Raw genomic sequence first — 25,160 nt, forward strand, 5'->3', positions numbered from 1 at the left:
GGCAAGAAAATAATAATAGCAAATACATACACATTAGAAAGGAAGAAGTAAAACTATATTCAAAAAAATGTGATTGTCTATGGAATCTACAAAAAAAAGAAAAAGCTGCTAGAAAAAGTGAGTTTAACAAGGCTGCAGAATACATGCCCAGTATATAAAAATCAATACTCACAATAAACCATTGAGAAATTGAAATTTAAAAATCATTACCATTTAAAATAGTGTCAAAAAACATTAAAGAAATCTAGCAAAATAAGTTAAAAACCTAGATACTGAAAACTACAAAACATTGCTAAGAGAAAGTAAAGACCTAAATAAATCAAGAATCCTTGTTGTTGATCAGAAAACTGAATATTTCTAAAATGTCAGACTCCCCAAAATGATCTAAAGATTCAGTGTAATCACAATCAAACTCCTAGTAGACCATTTTGTAGAAAATGGCAAACTTATTCTGAAGTCCATATGGAAATGCAAAGGATCTAGAATAGCTAAAACAACTTTGAAAAAGAACAAAATTAGAGGACTAATGCTATCTGATTTTATTATAAAGCTATATAATCAAGACAGTGTGATAACTAATATAAAGATAGACAAGTAGATCAATAGGACAGAATGGATAAAAGTCCAGAAATAGTTCTATACATATTATGATATATGGACAGCTGATTTACTACAAGGATACAAAAGCAATAGGTAGATATATATCACTTACATGTGGAATCTAAAATATGAGACGGATGAATGTACTTACAAAACAGAAACAGACTCACAGATGTAGGAAATAAATACATGGCTACCAAAGAGGGAAGGGGGCTAGACGAAGAGTAAACTAGGAGTTTGGAATTGGCAGATACAAACTACTATATATAAAATAGATTAGTGGGGGACTTTAACACCCCACATAGATCAATGGATAGATTATTGAGACAGAAAATCAACAAGGAAACAAGGCTTTAAATGACACACTAGACCAGATAGACCTAATTGATATTTATAGAACATTCTATCCAAGAGCAGCAGAATATACATTTTTCTCAAATGCACGTGAAACATTCTCCAGGACAGATCATATCTTGGGCCAAAAAGGAAGCCTCAGTAAATTTAAGAAAATTGAAATTATATCTAGCGTCTCTTCCAGCCACAACACTATGAGACCAGAAATCAACTACAAGAAAAAAAAAAAAAAAAACCCACAAACACCCAGAGGCTAAACAATATACTACCAAACAACCAATGGATCACTGAGGAAATTAAAGAGGAAATAAAAAAAATACCTCAAGACAAATGACAATGAAACATGACAATCCAAAAACCTATGGGACACAGCAAAAGCAGTTCTAAGAGCAAAGCTTATAGCAATACAAGTCTACCTCAGGAAACAGGAAAACTCTCAAATACTCAAGCTAATCTTACATCTAAAGCAACTAGAGAAGAAGAACAAACAAAACCTAAAGTTAGTAGAAGGAAAGAAATCATAAAGATCAGAACAGAAATAAATGAAGTAGAGATGAGGAAAGCAATAGCAATTAATGAAACTAAAAGTTAGTTATTTGAAAAGATCAACAAAATTGATTAAACCTTAGTCAGACTTATCAAGAAAACAAAGAGGGCTCAAATCAATAAAATTAGACATGAAAAAGAAGATACAGTTGACACCACAGAAATACAGAGGATTATAAAAGACTACTATAAGCAACTATATAGCAATAAAATGGACAACTTAGAAGAAATGGACAAATTCTTTAAAAGGTACAACCTTCCAAGATTGAAGCAGGAAGAAATAGAAAAATTAACAGACTAATCACAAGTACTAAAATTGAAAATGAGATTTAAAAACTTCCAAAAAACAAAAGTCCAGGACCAGATGGCTTCACAGGTGAATTCTATCAAACATTTAGAGTTTGCATCTATTCTGCTGAAACCCTTCCAAAAAAATTGCAGAGGAAAAAATGCTTTCAAACTCATTCTGTGAGGCTACCATCACCCTTATACCAAAACCATACAAAGATACCAAATATATATATATATATATATATATATATATATATATATATATATATATAATAGGCCAGTATCACTGAAGAATATAGATGCAGATACCCCAACAAAATATTAGCAGACCGAATCCAACAATGTATTAAAAGCATCATACCCATGATCAAGTTGGATTTATCCTAGGGATGCAAGGATTCTTCAATATCTGCAAATCAGTCATACTGATGATATACCACATTACCAAACTGAAGAATAAAAACCATATGATTATCTCAATATATGCAGAAAAGGCTTATGACAAAATTCAACACCCATTTTTGATTAAAAAAAAAAAAACTTTCCAGAAGGTGGGCATAGAGGGAAACTACCTCAACATAATTAAGGACTTATATGACAAACTCACAGTTAACATCATTCTCAATGGTGAAAAGCTGAAAGCATTTCCACTAAGACCAAGAACAAACCAAGGATGTCCACTTTCACCACTTTTATTCAACATCGTTTTGGACGTCCTAGCTGCAACAATCAGAGATGAAAAGGAAATAAAAGGAATCCAGGAATTTCCCATTGTGACTTAGCAGGTTAAGAACCGTACTAATATCCGTAAGAATATAGGTTTGATCCCTGGCCTCACTCAGTGAGTTAAGGATCTGGCATTGCCATGAGCTGTGGCTTGGGGCACAGATGTGGCTCAATCTGGTGTTGCTGTGGCTATGGTGTGGCTGGCAGCTGCAGCTCCAATTCAGCCCCTAGACCAGGAACTTCCATATGCCGCAGGTGTGGACCTAAATAAATAGTTTTTAAAAAGGAGTCCAAATTGGAAAAGAAGTAAAACTGTCACTTTTTGCAGATGACATGATAACTATACATAGAAAATCTTAAAAGTCTACCAGAAAAACTCTTAGAGCCCATCAACAAATTCAGTAAAGTTGTAGGATACAAAATTAATACAAAGAAATCTCTTGCATTCCTGTATGCAATGAAAATATCAGAGGGAGAAATTAAGGAAACAATCCCATTTACCATTGCACCAAAAACAGTAACATAGCCAGGAATAAACCTATCTAAAGAGGCAAAAGACCCCCCTGAAAACTACAAGACACTAATGAAGGAAATCAGAGATGACACAAACAGATGAAAAGATATACCATGCTTTTGAATTGGAAGAATCAATATTGTCAAAATGACTATACTACCCTAAGCAATCTATAGATTGAGTACAATCCCTATCAAATTACCAATGGCATTCTTCACAGAACTGGAACAAAAAAATTTTTAATTTGTATGGAAACACAAAACCTCAAATAACCAAAGCAGTCTTGAAAAGGAAAAATGGGACTGAAGGAAATCAGGCTCCCAGATTACAAAGCTACAGTCATCAAAACAGTATGGTACTGATGCCAAGACAGAAATGTAGATCAGTGGGACAGGATAGAAAGCCAAGAGATAAACCCATGCACTCGATGGTCAGTCTATGACAAAGTAGGCAAGAGTATACAATGAAGAAAAGGCAATATCTTCAATAAGTGGTGCTGAGAAAACTGGACAGCTACATGTAAGAGGATAAAATCAGAACATAATCTAACACCATAAACTCAAAATGGATTAAAGATCTAAACATAAGGCTGGATACTATAAACTCCTATAGGAAAACCTAGGCAGAACACTCTCTGACATAAATCACACCAATGTGATTGGACCCATCTTCTAGAGTAATGCAAATAAAAACAAAAATAAACAAATGGGTCGTATTTAAAGTTAAAAGCTTTTGAACAGCAAAGAAAATCATAAATAAAATGAAAAGACAACCCACAGAATGGGAGAAAATATTTGCAAATGAAGCACCTTACAAGGAATTGATCACAAATATATGAACATCTCATTCATCTTTATATTTTAAAAAAACCCAATCAAAAAATGGACAGAAGTCTAAATAGACATTTCTCTGAAGGATACAACCATAAAGCACATGAAAAGTTGTTTGACGAGAGTTCCTGTTGTGGCTCAGTGGATTATGAACCCAACTAGTATCCATGAGGCTATGGGTTCAATCCCTGGCCTTGCTCAGAGGGTTAAGGATCCCATGTTGCCACAAGCTGTGCGTAGATTGCAGGTGCGGCTTGGATCTGGTATTGCTGTGGCTGTGGCATGGACCAGCAGCTGCAGCTCCAATTCAACCCCTAGTTTCAATATAAGAAACTGTATTCAATATTGTATAATAAACCATATGGAAAAGAATATGAAAAAGAATATATATACATGTGTATATATATGTATACATTCTATATATGTTTGTATGCATTTAAAATGGCTGTTAAGAAAATGAAAAGAAATCACAGGGTGTAAGAAAACATTTGCAAATTATACATCTTCTATAGGACTCCTATGTAGAATATATAAAGAATTCTCAAAACTCAATATATAAGAAACAACCCCCCCCAAAAAAAAGAGAGAGAGAGCTTGCATTGTGGTTCAGCAATAAAAAACCCGACTAGTATCCATGAGAATGTGGATTCAATCCCTAGCCTCGCTCAGTGGGTTGAGGATCTGGTGTTGCTGTGATCTGTGGTGTGGTTGCAGACATGGCTTGGATCTGGCATTGCTGTGGCTGTGGCATAGGCTGGCAGCTGTAGCTCCAATTCATCCCCTAACCTGGGAACTTCCATATGCTGTGGGTGTGGTCCTAAAAAGCAAAAAAAGAAACAACCAACCCATTTTTTTTTTAATGGGCAAGACATTTGTACTAACTTCACCAAAGATATACAGATGGAAAATAAACACATGAAAAGATACTTGACATTATTTTTCATTAGGAAATGCAAATTAAAGTCACAATGAGGAGTTCCCTGGTGGCCTCTTGGGTTATGGACCTGGTGTTGTCACTGCTGTGGCATGGGTTCAATCCCTGGCCTAGGAGCTTCTGCATGCCTCAAGCATGGCCAAAAAAAGAAAAAAAAAATCACAATGAGATACTACTACCTTCCTATTTTAATGGCTAAAATTTAAAAGCTGACTACCCCAAGTGTTGACAAGTGTTTCTAACACTGCCAATGGGAATATAAAAGTATACCACTCTTTGGGAAAACAGTTTGGCCATCTCTTAAAAAGTTAACCATGCCTACCATACCATGTGATTCAGCATTCCATTCCTAGGCAATTACACAAGAGAAATGAAGGTTTAATGCCCATACAAAGACTCATACATAACTGTTCACAGCAACATTATATGTAATAACCAAAAATCTAGAAGCAACTCAATGTCCATATACAGGTGAATGAGTAAATTGTGGTATATCCATATAATAGAATACTACTTAGATACAGAATGGAATTTACTATTGATAACCCAACAACATGGGTGCATCTCAAATAATTATGCTTAGTGATAGAAGGCACACACAAAAAAGTACATACATAGGATTCCATTTATATCAAGTTCTAGTAAATGCAAATTAATCTGTAGGTGATAAAAAGGCAAATCCGTGGTTTCTTAAAGGAGGAGGGTGCAGGAAGAACAAAAGGGGCACAAGGAAACCTTGGGGAGTTATTGATACTTTTGTCTTGATTGTGGTGATGGTTTTCACAGGTGTATAGAGATATCAAAACATCAAATTGTACACTTAAATATTTGCAGCTTATTGTATGTCAGTTGTACCTCATTTAAGTTGTTAAAACAAACGAAATCTTGTGACTCACAAACCTTTAAACTCTCACTCTGTCCCTTTAGAGGAAGTCTCTTTGGCCTGATCCCATTTCTTCTATTAAAACAGTACTTAACAGGAGAAGGAAGCATGTGGATTGTGCCTTGTGAGACCACTGTGGCAGGGTACAGCATAGCAGTCTAGGTGTCCCTTTAACAAGGAGAACAGAAGCCAATTAACTGAACAAACTGAGTCCCTGGGATGTGGGACTAAATGGAAAGAGTAAAATTTTTCTCTTTTACTGGAAATCTAAACACTGGATTTTGTCTTGTAAATACAATCAGGTCTTCATTTCTCATTATGGTAAAAAGACATTTCAGAAAATTCCCTGTTTCTTAATGTCAGATTCCAAATATGGTTATCTGGGTATTAATCAACCCAGCATTCAGGTTAATCTGATTTTTTTCCCATTGAAGAAATTTTCGTATGGTTGTTGCTTAAACTGTTGCTACAGAGTTTAAAAAAAAAAAAAATGTTCAGCATCTTCCCTTCAACTTCCAATAGGCCTGATAATTAACCCGTAGTATGGGGAGGTGGGGGGAAGCAGATTTTTTCAACCCCAAGCAGTCAACAACTGCAGACACACACACACACCTCCCACACTGGTGCCCCCAAGTACTCACGCCTTGATATTCTCTAAACACCAATCCCAATTCAAGCAGGGCAAGTGCCAGAGGTCTTGGAGAAGTGTCCAGCCTTTCTAACGTAATTGTAGAGTGTGTGGTTTGTGGTGAAGCCAGTCATTCAGTACAGTGGCTGTGAGAGCATTTTTCCACTTGTAGAAGAAGAGTTTTGTGTCTGCTCGTAGCATCTGATCTGCCTGATATGCCTCTTAAGTTCAGCTTAAGGTCATATTATTATTTCCATTCTACCTTACCTTAGAAGTGGGTCGTTACAAATTATACTCCGAAGCATATTAAATATCTGAAAAATCAAGGAAAGATACACATATGTATGAGGCAAGTGGTTTTTATGACCAGTCATTGAGAGGAATGTTTTGTTATTCTGGGGCTTTGTTTGACAAGTTTTTAGAGTTTTTAGAACTATTGTGGCTGGGTGAGTGGAAGTAGACCAGAACTCATCTTCCGCTGGAAACAGTGAGCCAGCGAGGGTCTGGGCTGTATATGCCAAGGTTTATTCCAAGAGCTGTTGAGGCAGAGTTGTCCTTGGAGCTCCGCCCTGCCCAAACACATTGCAGATTTTTCCTTCCTGAGACTCTCAGATGGGACAAAACCAAATTCCATCCTCCTGGACCCGTCTCCTTCTCTTGTCCCACCACCCACAATCTGAGTCACTCCCTCTCTGTTGTGTGCACACCCGACCCCCTGAGGTGGTGCTACTGATGCTGAACCAGAAACTCAGGCTAGAAAGTTTACATTCTAAAACCTTGGAATATGGCACACTGCCTGCCTATTCAGAGCCACATCCCAGTTGTCTCATGGAAGGCTTTCCTATCTTAGGGGGACCAGACACAACAGGAGGGGCAGTGGCCCAGACCAAGAAAACAGGTCCACAGTATGCCATCCCATTGCCTAAGAGCCAGATTTGGGGGTATTTTCTTTTTAAGGGCCATACCCATGGCACATGGGAGTTCCCAGGCTAGGAGTCTAATTAGAGCTGCAGCTGCCAGCCACAGCCACAGCAATGCGGGATCCGAGAGGCATCTCTGACCTACACCACAGCTCATGGCAATGCCAGGTCCCAACGGGAACTCACTCCCAAGAGTCAAAGTCCATTTTAATATGTCTCCCTAACACTCATTTTATTTTGTATTACTTAGGAGCTAAATTTTTAGTTTAATTAAAAAGCTAAAAAAAAACTATAGGGGGAAAAAAACAACCTTAAATCATCACAGAAAACTAGGTTTCTAACCAGGTGATAAACTTTGATAAAGATCAGTGATATCCAGATCATAACTTTAAATTCCCATTGATCAATGCAATCAGCGTATTACACACATGCCTGCTCTTTTTGGCTGATCAAACCTGGGTCTATATTGCCCAATTAAACCTGCAGAAGAGGACTTCCCATTGTGGCTCAGTGGAAATGAATCTGACTAGTATCCATGATAGAGGTTCAATCCCTGGCCTCGCTCAGTCCGTTAAGAATCCGGCATTGCCATGAGCTGTGGTGTAGGTCACAGACACGGCTCACATCTGGCGTTGCTGTGGCTGTGGCATAGGCCGGCAGCTGCAGCTCCAGTTCTACCCCTAGCCTGGGATCTCCCATATGCCATGGGTACAGCCCTAAAAAAATAAAAATTAACATGGAGAAGAAAGCTGGCTTTTAGACAGCCTGCCTGCCATGTTCATTTGAAACAGCTTTTAAGCAAATACAATTATGGTTGGAACTTATCTCAACCAAGCAGAATTCTCTAATTGGTCATGAGAGATTGAGCAATATAGAGGTGAGATTGCTGGGTGCACTTGGGAGCATCACAAGGTCATCAGCCTATCTTCTACCAACGTAAGATGGCTCCACAGAGTCTGCAGACAGCTTGCTTAAAGCACACAGTAGTTCAGTGACCGTCCCAGGCTCCCCACTCCCATGTCATTCCCTCTTCCTTACTCTTCTGTCCAGTGACCTCACTGATTTACTGATAAAAAGTTAAAGTTAAAAGGCTCCTCCCCCTTCCCTTGGCAGAAGAACATATCTTTCTTTTTATCTACTGTTCTCTCTCTCCTCATTTTTAAGGTCGTTGCCTGTATCTGGGCCCTCAGCCTCATTCATTCTTGTTTTTTCAAGGCCCTATTCTCACTTGTCAGGTCTTTGTCCACAGTTTCTTCTCTCTCTCTCTCTCTCTCTCTCTCTCTCTCTCTCTCTCTCTCTCTCTCTCTCTCTCTGGGCTCCTTCCGATTGCTCTCAGAGAGGCACACATTTCTTTTGTCCAAAAAAAGATCTCTTGCTGCCCACCCCCCAAACTACCACCTTCTCTTTTTATTCCTGTTACTGCCAAACTTTTTAAAGTATAACTTTTCTTGTTGTATTACACACCATCACACCACAAATGCTTGGAAAGCAAAAACCACAACTTAAAATAATTTGTATCTGTCAAGTATCTAACACAATATAAAGTAGTGAATGAAGCACAGACTGTGGAGCCTAACAAAAGCCAGGGTTCAAATTTGGGCTCACTAGTTACTGTGAATGACCCTGGGAAAATTACTTAATCTTGCTTATCTTCATTTCCTCATTTGTAAAAGGGGAGGGCACTAATAATCCTTATCTTCAAAGGATCTAAATAGACAATTTTCCAAAGATATACGAATGGTAATCAGGTACATGAAAAAGTGTTCAACATCACTCACAGTTAATCAGGAAAGTACAAATCAAAACCACTGTGAGATACCACTTCACATCTGTTAGAATGGCTGTTATCAAAGAGACAAGTTCCTGTCGTGGCGCAGCAGAAACGAATCCAACTAGGAACCATGAGGTTGCAAGTTCAATCCCTGGCCTTGCTCAGTGGGTTAAGGATCCGGCATTGCTGTGATCTGTGGTATAGGTCAAAGATGCGGCTTGGATCTGGCATTGCTGTGGCTGTGGTGTAGGCCAGCGGCTACAGCTCCAATTCAGTCCCTAGCCTGGGATCCTCCATATACCGCGGGGTACAGCCCTTTTAAAAAAAAAAAAAAAAAAAAAAAGACAAGAGGTAACAAATGTTGGTGAGGATGTGGAGAAAAGAGAACCCTTGTACACTGTTGGTGGGAGTGTAAAGTGGCGCAGCCTCTACAGAAAAGGTTATGGATGTTCCTCAAAAAACTAAAAATAGGACTGCCATATGACTCAGCAGTCCCACCTCTGGATAAGGGAATAAAATCATTATCTCAAACAGATATTTATACTCGATATTCACTGCAGCATTATTCACAATAGCCAAGATATAGAAACAACCTACGTGTCCATCTATAGATGAATGGAAGAAGAAAATGTTTTATACATATCTTTATATATACACACACATATATACATATGTATACACACACAATAGAATGTTATTCAGCCATGAGAAAAAAGGAAATTCTGCCATTTGCAACAATGCAGGTGGGCCCCGACGGCATTATGCCAAGTGAAATGAGTCAGAGAAAGATATATACTGAATGATCTCACTAATATTTAAATCTAAAAAAGCCTTACTCATAGAAATAGAATAGGATGATGGTTACCAGGGGCTGGGAAATAAAGGAATGAGAGATGTTGGTCTTCCAGATATGCGGAATAAGTTCTGGGGATCCAGTGTACAGTGTGGTGACTGTAGTTAACAATACTGTGTTATATACTTGAAAGTTGCTAAGAGAGTGTATCGTAAATGTTCTTTACCACCAAAAAAAAAAAAAAAAAAAAAAAAGGTAATGATATGAGGTTATGAAGGTGTTAACTAGCCCTACTGTGGTAATCAGTTCACAGTAGATATATGTTAAATCACCACGTTGTACACCTTAAACTTACACAGTATTATATGTCAGTTATATCTCAATAAAGCTGGGGAAAAAAAAGAATACCTATCTTGCTCTGTTATAGAGATTACATGAGATTTTGTTTATAAAAACCCCTGCCATGGAGTTCCCGTTGTGGCGCAGTGGTTAACGAATCCGACTAGGAACCATGAGGTTGCGGGTTCGGTCCCTGCCCTTGCTCGGTGGGTTAAGGATCCGGTGTTGCTGTGAGCTGTGGTGTGGGTCGCAGATGCGGCTCAGATCTCACATTGCTGTGGCTGTGGTGTAGGCCGGCAGCTACAGCTCCGATTAGACCCCTAGCCTGGGAACCTCCATATGCCACGGCAGCGGCCCAAGAAATGGCAAAAAGAGAAAAAAAAAAAAAAAAAACAACCCTACCATGGTGTTTGGTGAAAGGCTGGTTCCCTTCCCACTTCCACTCACTGTAGATATTGATGTGACTGAGTGACCAGATGGCCTCTTGGACATTTCAGGTCAGCGTTCACTGGCACGGCATCCATTTTTGTTCCATTTGATTCTTAACTTTTTTCTATACCTTGTGTGTTTCAGGTTCACAACCAGTATCCAACTGAGTTTGAATTCAATCTCTATTACTTAAAGTTCTTGGCTTTCCACTATGTGTCTAATCGCTTTAAAACATTTCTTCTGGATTCAGACTATGAAAGATTAGAGCACGGTACGTGTTTGCATGCCTTTGTTCCATCTTTTTTGTTAGTCTTACATGTTTTTACTTTGAAAAATCTAATAAAATAACCACCCTGAAGTGTGGCAAGACCATTTTAAGTTTTTCCTCTGACCTATGAAAGTAGAATGGACACCAGGGAGTGAGATTATGTGGTGTGTTAGTTCTTAGGGACTGTACGTGGTCATCATGTAGCACCTTTGAAAAGTTAAGTCTGGGGGAGTTCCCCTGTCGTGGCACAGTGGAAACAAATACGCTAGGAACTATGAGGTTGCAGGTTCGATCCCTGGCCTCTCTTACTGGGTTAAGGATCTGGTGTTGCTGTGAGCTGTGGTGTAGATTGCAGACGCAGCTTGGATCCTATGTTTCTGTGGCTGTGGTGTAGGCCAGCAACCGTAGCTCTGATTCCACCCCTAGCCTGGGAACTTCCATATGCCACGGATGCAGCCCTAAAAATCAAAAAAGAAAAAAGTTAAATCTGCTTACTATTTTAACATCCCCAGTACACCGGTAGGTCAGATGCTTGCCCCTGGAAGGAGTTGGCATAGAAGTTATAGCTATGGCTCTGGAGCAAACAGAACAAAGTCAAATTTCAACACTGCCAGTTACCAGCCAAGTATTTTGGACAGGTTAGGTACCTGTCTCCTCATCTTTAAAACAAGCACAGTGATAGCATCCACCCCGTTTGGGACCGTGATGATCACATTAGGAAGTATTTGCAAATTTCCTAGCACAGTTGCTAGCACATAGTAAGAACTCAGTAAGTGTTAGACATCACCATCATTGTTACCATTTTAATAACAGTAATAGTTGTAAAAAGGAGATTCTTTTTTTTATTTTTTATTTTATTTTTTTTGTCTTTTTGTCTTTTTGCCTTTTCTGGGCTGCACCAGAAGGATATGGAGGTCCCCAGGCTAGGGGTCTAATCGGAGCTGTAGCCACCAGCCTACACCAGAACCACAGCAATGTGGGATCCAAGCCACGTCTGCGACCTACACCACAGCTCACGGCAACGCCAGATCCTTAACCCACTGAGCAAGGCCAGGGATCGAACCCGTAACTTCATGGTTCCTAGTCAGATTCATTAACCACTGAGCTATGACAGAATCTCCAAGAGTAGATTCTTGAAAGTCAGTCAGCCCCTGTGAAAACACTCCTCAGGGGGATTTTACATTCTTTCATTTGCTGTTGTTATAGGAGGGGGAATACACATGAGTATTTTTGTTAAAAAGGCAAACAAATACTGAAAATCAGTATGTTACGAGTTCCCATCATGGCTAAGCAGAAATTAATCTTACAGTATCCATGAGGACACAGGTTCAATCCCTGGCCTTGCTCAGTGGGTTAAGGATCCAGTTTTGCTGCCAGCTGTGATGTAGGTCGCAGACATGGCTTGGATTTGGCATTGCTGTGCTGTGGTTCGACCCCTAGCCTGGGAACCTCCATGTACCACAGATGCAGCCCTAAAAAGACAAAAAGAAAAAAGAAAATCAGTATATTATGTTTAGTGTTTATTTTCGGTATGTTATATGTACCCGAATATTCATAAAGAGGACTCTCTTAGTGGCTGAAGATATTTACTGATGTTCTCAGTTTAAAATATGAAATCAGGAAATAGTGCTTTTCAGTGCAGGCTAATAAAATTACCTAGTATAGTTCATACTTTGGGTAAAGGAAACAGCACTGGTGAGACCATTTCCCTTCCTATTGATACTTCCAGACCTTTGTTGATTCATAAAATTATCATTCCACACATCATTAAGGACTCATGTGTTTTGGAAAGTAACAAGGAGAGCTGGTTACAACAGACATTGGAGTCACTTAAATGCCTTTAAATGACTGCTATCTGGGGCCTATCCTCAGAGATTCTGTTTTAATTGGCCTGAAATGAGACCTGGGCACTGGGATTTTTTTTTTAAGCCCTTGGGTTTTTTTTAAAAGACTGACCAGGATAGAGAACTATAGCATTCTGTAGTCAAAAGGTAGAGAAGAAATGTTAATTAGTCTCAGGGCCCCTCATACTATGGAAATCTGTGCAGCCTTGGGCATGAGACATTCCTTTATAATAAATAAAATGTCCGCTGACTTTTGACTAAGCAAGAAAGCACCTTTCAAGAGAGGTACCCTTCTTGGCCTTTTAAACACCTCCTGCTTCACTCTCACACACCTTCCTCTCTATTAAAGCCAAAATGAGCTCATGTGAGTAACAGATTGAGCATTTGAAAGGTACAAATATAGTACCTGACGTGCCCCCCCATTCAACTTTTGTTTTTAACTCACCCAAAAATACAAACCACACCCTTCTGACATCCCAAGTCTCCATGACCATGATTTGCGGTATATAACTACTAAACAAAGAAAGCACTTTAAATGGCTTTATAATAAACAGCCAACAACTTAAAAAAGAAACATAAAATTATGTTTTTAACTGGATTTCATCAAATCAACTCTAAGTGCTTCCATTTTCTCTTGGAAAATGTGTAGAATGTCTTCTGGCCTGGACCTCTGTGAATCTACGTATAGATATAGGATGTCAATTGGAAGAGAGTCTTGGTGTACAGCCTAAATGCTTGGGGAAACTTCATCACATGTTTTCCTTCCTGGGATTTGTTTTCACATAGCTGTGAATTTCTTTCCTATCTTTAACATTGCAGTTATTTTTCTAGTGTTTCTGCATGTGCACTGCTGTTTCCAGAGCTGTAAGAAATATTCCATTTTTCATCTGCTACATGCATTGTACTTTTAAGACAAACTCTTGATTTGGCTTTTGTTGAATTTTTTTGGATTTACAGGAACTTTATTTGATGATAAAGGAGACAAGCATGCCAAAAAAGGAATTTGTATTTGGGAGTGTATTGATAGAATGCACAAGAGGAGTCCTGTTTTCTTTAATTATTTATATTCACCGGTGGAAATAGAGGTACAGAAAGAAAGCATTTATGTTTCATTTTTGGAGTATTGTGTGTTAAAAGTTTTCCTTACTTTGAATGCATATAAGCCGTTGAGCTTTTTATAAACATTTGACTAGGTTTCTTACCAGAAGCTATTTAAAATTTTGATACACTATGGGTTTAAGTTATGGTGGAATGGAGACTATTACCAAATTGTTGACCACAAAAATTAGAAGTTGGCCCCCAAAACATTGAAAGGATAGCTTCAGGAAAGTCAGAACAAGTCAACTTTTCCTGGGAAGACAGAACAAACAAAATTTGAAACCTCAGCAGGTCATCTAAGCTGCAAAATCTACAATACTTTAGAAAAGATTTCCCTAAATCCATTTAGACCAGAGTCTTGAAAGAAGCCCTATGGGAAACAGGGATGTTTGGAGCCAGCCCAAGAAAGTTAACGTTTCAGGGGCAGCCATGCTCTGCTTGCACATCTCCATGAAATAGACTTTTTAATGGAATGGACCCCCTTACTCCGAAGCAAGAAGGCCCAGCCTTGGGCCCCGTGCAGTAGGACCCCACTCTGGCCTTTCTCCAGATGCACCCTACTCATGAAGTGAGATTTATGAAAAACCAAGGTGCCCTCCTTCATCAAGACCCTGCTCTGGTGCTTAAATTCCCTTGTCCGGATTCAAGTTACTCACCAGGCCATTTCTCCAAGCCTGTTCCCCAAGCCAGTGAATGTATCCCTAAGCCAAAAGGGCTGATGAGGAGTAGCTGTTTGGCAGGGAGTGGACAGGAGTTTAGCTGCATGGACTGGAGTATATGCACGTGTTCATAAAAAACCGTCAGAATATTGGGCAGAGAAGCAGGGGGTTAGGCCAAGAATTGGGAGCTGGGACCAGCTTCCCCAGTGCCACCGCTTGCTGGTGTAGAATTCCAAAGAGTCCAAGAACTCTTAGTTGGAGCCTGGCTTTCTAGGTCACTGGGAAGTTATATTTGTCAAGGTAGGGGGATAGAATATATTTTATCTAACAGTTGATGTTGATCTATAACATTTAAATATATAGATGTATGGTATTTGTACCTCTGTTCATCCTTTCCCTGGGATCCTGCAATGTTAGGGGCCGGCCTGTCAGTAAGCTTGGGGTACTTTGGGGTCAAGATGAAACTATATTTCAGAATTCTCTTCAAACAGGCCCTGAAGCCCAATGTAAATGTTTCCAGCCTGAAGAAGTGGGATTACTACATCGAGGAGACCCTTTCCACGGGGCCTTCCTATGACTGGATGATGCTGACCCCCAAGCACATCCCCTCTGAGGACTCTGAACTGGCCGGAGGGCCAGGGCCCCAGAACCAAAGGAGAACAGTGTGGCCGTGCTATGATGACGTCAGCTGCGCTCAGCCCGATGCTCTCACCAGCCTTTTCAGTGTAAGTCAGCCAGGTACAGACTCACTCCTAGGGCCCCAGCGGACCAGGGAGGCCCAGGAGGCTCAGGAACCAGCCTTAGTTAAGACCTTCCAGGTCACAAATTCCTGGGCATGGCTCTCCTTACTCTAGGCCGGTGTTATAGCCAGCACTACAGGAGTATGAGGACACCAGATTTGCTCCCCGGCATCAGTGGGGGACCGGGCTCAGATACTGGAAAACTGAAAAAGTCAGTTTTCCAGCATGACGAGGAAGCATTCGAGCAATTGGAGTCTTTTGCAGCCTCCCAGCTGTTTTAGCTGGCCAAACCGCCTGAATTAGGCCTGGGGTATGGCTCCTGTGGGTGCCTCACTTCCTCTGGTCAGAATGTGGGTAGCTGATGGCCTGATGGGAATACTGCCAACCACCTTCTACAAGGAACATTCTGGAGTGAAGCCATCCTGGCAGTAGCCACCCTGATGAGAGCAGCAGCTCTGAGGAAAGTGTTTGAGTCCTGATATGGGCCAGACAGTTCCCAAAGAGTTCTCTGACCAGGAGGAGCGTGTTTCCGTGATAGCACCATCACAGAGGCCACTGCCCTGGTCTCCAGCTTCCCTGTCTGAAGGAAACTCCATCCCTTGGGCATTTCTTGGCTTATTCTTTTTACATCTGGTGTGAATCATCAGGGTTGAGGGGTTCCTCTGTCAAGGACAGGCTTCTCATCTACCTCAGCTATGAGGGTTTGGACACCAGCCCAGTGCCTGACCTTTTGCTGTGGCCATCAGGTTTCGTAGGGGCCAACCAAGGATGAAGGTGTTGGGTATACTTATTTCATCTGTTTAAGCCATCTGTACAAAAAGGCCTGGTCCCAGATCCTAATAAGTCATCTTTGTCACAGTGCATCCACCAGCTAGAACACCCACTATTCCTGGCTTGGGAGACCTCTGAGGCCGCGGGCTCACGCTGTCCTTAACTGCCCACTGGCCATGCAGAGGTAGAGGTGGCTCTGAGAAACATCTGGATTTCTATGAAATACTGATGTCAGAAAACTCCTTTTAATTACTTTGCAGGAAATTGAACGCTTGGAGCATAAATTGAACCAAACCCCTGAGAAGTGGCAGCAGCTGTGGGAAAGGGTAACCGTGGACCTTAAAGAAGAGCCCAGAGCAGACCGTGTAAGTTGGCTAGCCCTTCCAAGGGCTACTCCTGAGCTTCTTGAAGGTGCTAGGTGAGGTGGGGCCTCTGCCTCAGGTCACTGAGGAGGTTCAAGGCCAGAGGGAGAGTAGGAAGGGAGGAGTCATAACCTGGGGGTCCAGGGCAGAAAGTTCCAAATGATTGAGTACTTCCTGAGTGTCTCACTTTACCACAGTGACATAATACTTATGTTCCAGGGCCCCATATCCAGGGGAAATTACTGTGTTCTTTTCTATCTCAGCGCCTCTGTGGTTTCAGCTGATCTTCTTCCACATGAGGGAGGAGGGGAATGCCAAGACCTTGTTTGCTCCAGAGCCGTAGTCAGAGAAAATGAAATATTTTAAAACAGCAAAATATGCTGCTTTCTGTTGCTTATACCCCCTTTTTGTTTCTACAGTAAGAAACATTTATCATAAAAATATTTTAAAACCAAATGCTCTGTTTTCTGCTTCTCACACCCCCTCACTGTGGAGTATGCGGAGGGGCTGTGCTGGTGACCATACACACTTTAGCATCCTCTGAAACCCACAATGAGGGAGCGGTGTCCCTCCTGGTACGTGACAGGCCAGGCACAGAGATCGCACAACTAGTACTCGGGACAGCCACCAGTCGATCCCACATCAGACTGGCTCCAAAGGCAACAGAGGGAAGTTAGGACAAATGAGTGTTCTGAAGAGCCCTTTAGGGAAGAGGAAGTCAGCAGGGTCGGATGTCACAGAGGGGTCACAGGAGAATGGCGAGTAGAAGAAAGCCTCAGACGTGGTAAGAAGGGGTCCTCCGGGCACTGTCTCTTGCCCTCAAATGGCAATTCAGAAGCTGTTATCAGACAGACCACAGATGGGTGATATCTTACTGCTTTTTGCTTCGGGAGAATAAAATAGTTTAATTTTTTTTCTGATTATGAAAGTCAGGTATATATATTCTTTCAAATAAGACAATACACAGAATGTTATAAAATAGAAGATAAAGAGAGCTCCAAATTTTTTCCCTAGAAATAAACCACCACGCCATCAAACCTGTTTTATAATTCTAAACACACATGTAAAAGGGATTTACTATACATGCAGTTTTAAAACCTGCTTTCTTTTATACTTAATATGTAGTAGCATCATACTTGTTCTTCCATTTGTCACTGTATATAGGTCAGCGTTTTTAATGACTGTCTAGAATTCCATTGTATGGAAATACTTTTAAAAAACAGTCCCATAATGATAGACATTTAGGGTGTTTCTAGTTTTTTACTATTATAAAAAAAAATGCTCCAAGATAAACATCTCTTTATATGTATTTTCTATCTACATATGTATGGTCCGGTTTTTTCCTTGAAAAATATTTAAAATCAAAATTTAGAAGTAAATATTTAGAAGTAAAAATGATCAGATCAGTTGCGTAAAGGCTTTGTAAAGCTTTCCTAGCTCCCATCCTGTCTTTTTCAGCCCCAGAGACATCCTTCGGGTTCCTCAGGAATCGTGTCTACCAACCTCCCGTCCTATCGGAAGAGGTCTCTGCTGCACCTCCCGGACAGCAGCATGGGGGAGGAGCAGAACGCCAGCATCTCCCCATCCAACGGAGTGGACCGGAGAGCGGCCACCCTGTACAGCCAGTACACGTCCCAGAACGAGGAGAACAGGTTGGCATTGCCGAGCCCTGCTGGATGCACTGCGAAGGCTCTCCCCGCCCTGCCTACAGCCACAGCACAGGCCCTTTAATAAGCTAGGCCTGTGCAGGGCCGCCTTCTGAAAATTAAAATGGATCTGCTTTAATCCTTTGTTTCTATTTTAAATGCATTCGATGGTTCTTTGAAGAGGAAAAGCCAAAACACAGCTAAATAAGGCCAGGAGGTTGCAGTTATTTGTGGCTGGGTCCTGACTGTCACTATCTCAGAGTCTGCCAGATCTTTTGAGGAAATATGTGTTAGTGAGCACTTTTTCGGTGGCAACCATCAGAAATCCAGCTCGTGCTAGCTCAGGCAGAAAGGAATCCACTCACATAAAGGTGGAAGGCCAAGGACGTGCTGGTTTCTCACACAGAATCACCAGGCTTCTGTCATTAGTCAGCTCTGCTTTCTCCCGTGGGCTGCATCTGCCCCAGTGTGGCACAAAAGATGACTACTGAGAGCTCCAAATCTCACAAATCTGGTAATTCCAGAGAAAGAAGCAGTCTTTCCCCAAAGGTCTCGTAGAAGAATTCGAGGGGAACTCTGATCAATTTCCGATCCTCTGAGGGAAAGAGACCCTTGACCAACAAAAGCAACAGATCCCCTTTACAGCACTTTTTAAAATCAAATTAACTGCCATGTCATCATTTCTTCTAGGTCCTTTGAGGGGACGCTCTACAAAAGAGGAGCTTTGCTGAAAGGTTGGAAGCCCCGCTGGTTCGTTTTGGATGTAACAAAACATCAGGTAATACTGTCAAAGCCTACGGAAACCACTTCTCCCTGGGCGAGGCTTAGTCCCAGGCTGTTGTGTGACTCTCAGCAGACACACACACAGGATGCTTTCCTGAGGCCTTTCTTATGCTGCCTGGGGGCTTCTCCCAAGACCCAGCATGTCCCTGAGCAAAAGGAGAGAACACAGGAGTACACAGCCAGAGGCAGTGACTGTTGAGCCCAGAGCATTAGAATGCCTTTTTTTTTTGGCCTTTTTAGAGCCACACCTGTGGCATTTGGAGGTTCCCAGGCTAGGGGTCGAACCAGAGCTGTAGCTGCTGGCCTGCACCACTGCCACAGCAATGCTGGATCCGAGCCATGTCTTTGACCTACACCACAGCTCATGACAACACCCTATCCTTAACCCACTGAGCGAGGCCAGGGATCGAACCTGCATCCTCATGGATGCTAGTCAGGTTCATTAACTGCTGAGCCACGATGGGAACTCCATAACGCTGCTTTTTAATGCTCATATGTTTCCTGCTACCTGCTCTTAAAACCCAGGCCAGGAGTTCCCGTCGTGGTGCAGTGATTAACGAATCCGACTAGGAACCATGAGGTTGCGGGTTCGATCCCTGCCCTTGCTCAGTGGGTTAACGATCCAGCGTTGTCGTGAGCTGTGGTGTCCGTCAAAGACGCGGCTCGGATCCCGCGTTGCTGTGGCTCTGGCGTAGGCCGGTGGCTACAGCTCCGATTCAACCCCTAGCCTGGGAACCTCCATATGCCACGGGAGCGGCCCAAGAAATAGCAACAACAACAAAAGACAAAAAAGACAAAAAAAAAAAAACAAAAAAAAAAAACCCAGGCCAGTAGAGAACCTGAGGTTTTCAGCATGCTGCATATACCACATATGCATACAGAGCCTGTGCCTGGGAGCGCTCCCCAGAATACAGAGCACCTTCATATCTTTGCAGCATAAAGCATCCATTCAAAACCAAGAGCATTAATTTATTCAGCAAACACGTACTGAACACCTTCTCTGTGCCCTTCCCTATACTTGGTACTAAAGACAGCATCATTATCCCTCACAGGTGACAGCAGTAGAGGAGGGCGGGCCCCATGTAGGCAGAAGGGGATGTGCCCACCCAGACCTGAAATGCATAGTGGGCAAGTGCTGGACTGGCCCTGGCAGACCACATTAGGTCCTTTGCTGTTGCTGCAGTGTCCCCCACAGTCCTTAGCATCATAATCTTTGCTCCAGTGATCTTGGGGGAAGACCCATACTCAAACCTGCAGCCCCTCTGCACCCTTCACCAGTGAGTCGCATGGCCTCTCATGTCCTAAGTGCAGACCTCACTCTACCTTGGAGCTGACCAGTCAGCCTGGAGGAGATTCTCAATGTGTTTATCTCCAAAATGGAGTCTTGAGAAAGAAATGGACTCTCACCCTCATACAGTGCTCTTGCTAGACCTGCATCTGGATGTCTCCTGCCGGAGGAAATCTTTCTGTGGGACCACTTTGCCTCCTGCTCAAGGAGTTTCCTAAAGGTTACACTGAGTCTTTGTGGAAGACGATTGAGAATTTTTTTTTACAAATACGCAATAGAAGCCCTTTTTAGAGAGCTGGACTTTAAAATAACTTTGTCTCTGAAATCATAGAGCCTGAGTAGAAAAGTTCCATTAGACCACTAAATACAACATAGAAGAATGTGATAATTTTTCTATAGTTTACAGTTACATCAAATTTTACTTGCATTTTTGCCAGTGTTTTGGATTTCTTTCTCACAGAAGGCATACAGTTTTTCCATTTAGTCCTACTCAAACTGGCTGAAGAGAGAGGCAGAGAAAAGGCTAAGGCCAGAACCGCAGTGATGGAGACGCATTCCTGCTGTGTAAACTAGGGAGTGGACCCTGGACTGATTGAGTTAGAGTGATAGCCAGTCCTTACACATAGAAGCCAGCCAATCCAATGTTAAGCTATTTATTATGTTTTTCAAAAATCACTTTATATCTACATGCTATTTGGAAACTTGCTCTTTAAATATAGCTTGAACCTATTTCCCTGTGTTCATCTAGATCTTCCTTATCATCTTTGAAATGTTGTACAGAATTCCATGTTATTGATGTCCCATCATTCAATTAACCAACACCCTGTTGACAGATACATCTTTTCAGTTGTTAGCTGATAAAGGCAGTGCTAAAGGAAACCTCTTTATATGTGTGTCTTTGCATGATTGTGGAAGTATTTCTGTAGGATAAATTTCTAGAGATGGGAAAGATGTACCGATAGGTATAAAAAAATTTTTAATTTTAGCTCACATTGCCAAATTGTACTCTAAAAGGTTTCTAACTAATTATATTCCCACTAACAGTGTCTGCGAATACCTGGTGCTTTCCATTCAGCTGGAATAGTGTCAGCCATTTTTAATAGATCTTAATCTAAGTGAAAAGTGAGGTGTCATTGATTTGATTTACTTTGATCAGTTGCATTGTTCATTTTTGCAAATGTTTATGGGTCGCCCATATTTCTTCTATAACTTGCCTGTTGAAATCCTTTGACCATTTTTCTATTAGTTTATCTTTTTCTTATCCATTCTAGGAATTCTGTATATATTCTAAACATTAACCCTTTTTTATATGTTACATATATTTTTATAGTTATTAGTTGGCTTTTATATATACATAGTATTTATTTGTTCAGATTTCAAAAAAATATGTCTTTTTTTCTCCTTTCTCCCAGCCACCTAGTTCTCCTTTCTAGAGGCAACCTGTGTTTTTAATTTCTTGTCCGTTCTTCCAGGCACGGTTTAGCAAGATGTAGGAAAGTATTCAAATACATCTTGAATACATTCAGATATATTCAGAAGCCATGCTGTCTCCCTTTCTGTGTCTCTTATATCCCACTTACCCCTTTGGTTCCAGTTGCGATACTATGACTCGGGTGAGGACACAAGCTGTAAAGGCCACATCGATCTGGCTGAAGTGGAAATGGTCATCCCTGCTGGCCCCAGCATGGGAGCCCCAAAGCACACAAGTGACAAGGCTTTCTTTGATGTAAGTCGGTCTTATCTTTTCCTGGCTCTGTTTGCACATGATTCCCTACAGTCCCTCCACCTCCAAGAACTGTGGGACCTCAGAACAATTGGTAGTGACTGCAGATGGGTCACAGAAGCCCTTGGCTATGGGAATTGCTACAGAACTTGAACTCAGCACACTTAATCCCCACATCTGACCTCTCTCATCTTGTCCGTATTTCTCAGAAAGGCTGCACATTGCTTTACACAAAAGACTCCTTCAAAAGTACATGTGGAAGCAGATAAACTCCTTGTAAAATATTGTTAGCTCATTAGTCACCACCTACTGTCAAGAACAGCTGGTACTTTCCTTTGTATCCCTTGGTCTTCTGGCTGGATCGTCCATCAAAAGCTGTCCTTAGTCACACATGATAACTGTCTGCCCAGCATCTTTAGCAGCCCTTAGGTGGACCTTGGGGCATTTTATGGGCCACATGACGGGAGACTTTTCTAGTCCCCAGAGCCAAGCAGGACATCATACAGAGCACAGGTCATGCTCTAGGGCCCTTCTCAGCCTATGAAGCCAATTTCACTGACTCTGGGCTTCCAGTGTGACCCCATCAGAAGACTCAGAGAAGGGGACAGGAAGGGGACACCAAGGCCAACTCCATCATGACATGGACAGAGCTCAGCCTTCCTGGTGCCTTCTATGCATCAGGGCAGTGCATGGGTGGGTCCAGAGACTCCAGCCATTCCTGACCTCTGCAGTCAAGGAGGGCCTGAGGAAGGCTTCTCTAGTGTGGCTGTCTGCCAGGCCCTTCTGTTAGCAGCCTCCTGTGACTTTAGGGACAAGGAAAGGCCATGACAGTGTGGTGGTGGAGGGCAGAGAAAATAACAGAGGTGCTGGGGCGGTTCACAAGGGAAGGTTGATTTGCACATTTACCCAAAGCCAGAGAACAGCCCTGCCCCTCATCTCTGGTTCTCATCATTGGTTTTGTAGCTCAAGACCAGCAAACGTGTGTACAACTTCTGTGCCCAGGATGGACAGAGTGCCCAGCAGTGGATGGACAGGATCCAGAGCTGTATCTCTGATGCGTGACGCCCATGGTCAATCCAAGCAAAAGAGGGAGGAGGGGCCCACTCGGCCAGATAGGAAAAAAGTACGTGAATCCTTGAGGAGCTGAGAGCTTCATGCTCAGTTCCGATGGCTCATCCTTGGGCTGGGGTTCTCCCGCCCAGACTTACCCATTCACCTCTTCAGCAGTTGCTGTGTCTACTTAGCCTGAGTGCACGTGTCACACAGGTCTGGTCAAGAGCCCCAGGCCCTCCCTGCATCTTGCACTAGGTTGTTCTAACAGGGTCTTCGTGGTCAGGGATCAGAAAGAAGGATGCTTCCTGAGCCCATCGTCCTCCATCCTCTAGGCGCAGTGGCTACCACCTACCTGGTCCTTCTCCATGAAAGCGAAGTCCTTTTCGTTCTCCAAGGTCACAATTTCCCTGGAGAGCTTTCTGACAAGCAAACATCAAAACCCTCCCCAGTTATCTTCCATTCTGCACATACTAGGGTTCCAGTCGAAGGTTCCTACTCACAGTGCCTGACCTGAGAGATGCTCGGTTCTCTGGTGCTGTCAAAGGTGCTTCCGTAATCCCTGCTCAGCTGTTGGGGTTCACCCCAAGATCATCAGTGCTCAGTGGCAGGCAAAGGGGGGCACCCAGGATACCCTGATGGAAAAGGATTGTCCAGGGAACGATGCAATAATGACCAGGCCAACGCAGGAAAATACTGCTTCCAAAACACTGAATTTTCTAGGCCAAAGGTGCCCTGAGGATCCAGGACTTTGTGTTCCCATGTGTTCTTCTGCTCCCTGACAGCTTCTTACATAAAATAACATGCAGAAAGCTGAATGCACTAACTCACAAAACAGACACTTGCACTGAACTCCTAATAAAATGAAGATGTTGGAGAGACAGAAGCCAGCTGTTTATGACCACACCACTCCTGTGACAAGGGCTGTGTAGACCACGGTCCCACTGTGGCGTGACTGGAAACCCAGACTGCACCTCTGCACATGAACAGTAAGGACTTCCTTAGTCTTTAGATTTTCGTTACTTTTGATAACCTGTGTTTGTTCAACTTCAGATGCCAGGAATGCCGCCTGTTCACGGCAAACAGAAACAGCTTCTCTGCAACAGCCACTGCAGGCAACTGGATCTTAGGTAGCTAGATCATTGCATTTGTTTGGAAATGTTAATATGTTAAATACCAAACTAATATTTCAAAAATATGTATATATGATTTTATATCCTTGTTTTTCAGATAGTCTGCTTATAATTTAATATGAAAGTAACTGACTCATTCGTAAGATTTCAGTCATGAAACGGTTCTCTTTTTAACAAAAAAGCCACTTTGTAGATTAAAAATAAATCTGATTTTCAAATTTAAAATTATCCACACACTAGGAAGTAGAACTGTGTTAATATATAAGAAATTGGGAGAATAATAAGAATGAAGGATTTTTCTATCATTTTCATTTTATAAATTGTCACCTGTGAAAATGGTTTTTTGCACATTATTTGTATTTTTCTTTGTATATGAAATAATTTTTTGTACTTTGTAAAAAATACGGAGCCCATTGTACCTTCAGCTATTCGAGACTTTACACAGTACTTCTTTTGTAACTGGATTCCTTTTAACTTTCATTAAGGCGCTACATGCCTTGCATTCACTAACGACCTTGAATTAAATTTATTTCTTAAGAAAACGCATCCCTCATTTACTGAAATAAAGTTCATGGCGCAGGCAACATTTATGATCCACAGGTGGGGCTAAAAGTTCAAGGGTAAAACACAGCATAATCCATTTCCTGCCTTGGTTCTATTAATGTCATCACTGCCCCTGGCTCAGGAAGTAACCAGAGACCCTGGACTTGCTGGCCTGAGCTCCTGGGTTCTGGACACACTGATGAGGAGTTTGGGTCAGAGACCCGAGGCCCACGCCCCCGGTACCTCCAGCGAACTGTGTGAAATCGGTTAAGTCTCTTACCTCTTCCACCTATGGCATGTGGTAATTTCTGAGGATTTTAGGAGAAATCGAACTCTAGTTTAGTAGGTTTTTCTGCTTCAGCAATGATAAAGAACCAGTGATTTCAGCTCTGAACAACACTTACTCTAGTTAAGCCCCTGGGTTCACCTTGGGGACCATTGTATGGGCTCTCAATGTGGAGCCCACAGAATGAAGGTTCTTTTCCGGGATGGACCTCTAAGTCTTTCAATATCTAGGAGCCGTCTCTGAGACAGGGAAAAGGACCCCCAAGGTGGGGTAGTCAAGTAAGATCCCCTTTTGAGCCTTCAGATTTCCTCAGTCCAGAGGGCTCGTTGACCGGGGCCAGGGCCCTCAGGCCTTCATTAGTCCCAGCCACTCTTCTTTCTCTCTCTTTTTTTATATTTTTGGTGAGGG

At 41.9% G+C, this 25,160-nt stretch overlaps 1 protein-coding gene across 3 annotated transcripts in view; it reads left to right on the plus strand.

Moving 5' to 3' along the window:
- SBF2 (SET binding factor 2) overlaps window positions 1-24,503 on the plus strand; it is a 449,069-nt gene extending 424,566 nt beyond the window's left edge. For 2 of the 3 annotated variants that reach the window (XM_003122980.5, XM_005661131.3), the window contains 8 exons: window positions 10,703-10,829; window positions 13,628-13,755; window positions 14,919-15,152; window positions 16,199-16,303; window positions 17,759-17,952; window positions 18,637-18,724; window positions 21,612-21,743; window positions 22,704-24,465. In XM_003122980.5, the coding sequence (XP_003123028.2) occupies window positions 10,703-10,829; window positions 13,628-13,755; window positions 14,919-15,152; window positions 16,199-16,303; window positions 17,759-17,952; window positions 18,637-18,724; window positions 21,612-21,743; window positions 22,704-22,802 (1,107 nt within the window). In that variant the 3' untranslated portion in view covers window positions 22,803-24,465. Of the gene's footprint in view, window positions 1-10,702; window positions 10,830-13,627; window positions 13,756-14,918; window positions 15,153-16,198; window positions 16,304-17,758; window positions 17,953-18,636; window positions 18,725-21,611; window positions 21,744-22,703 lie in introns of all 3 variants that reach the window. The other variant, XM_013994573.2, reaches the window with a different exon arrangement.

Source organism: Sus scrofa, chromosome 2 (assembly GCF_000003025.6).
Source record: "Sus scrofa isolate TJ Tabasco breed Duroc chromosome 2, Sscrofa11.1, whole genome shotgun sequence".
Classification (NCBI taxonomy): Eukaryota; Metazoa; Chordata; class Mammalia; order Artiodactyla; family Suidae; genus Sus; species Sus scrofa.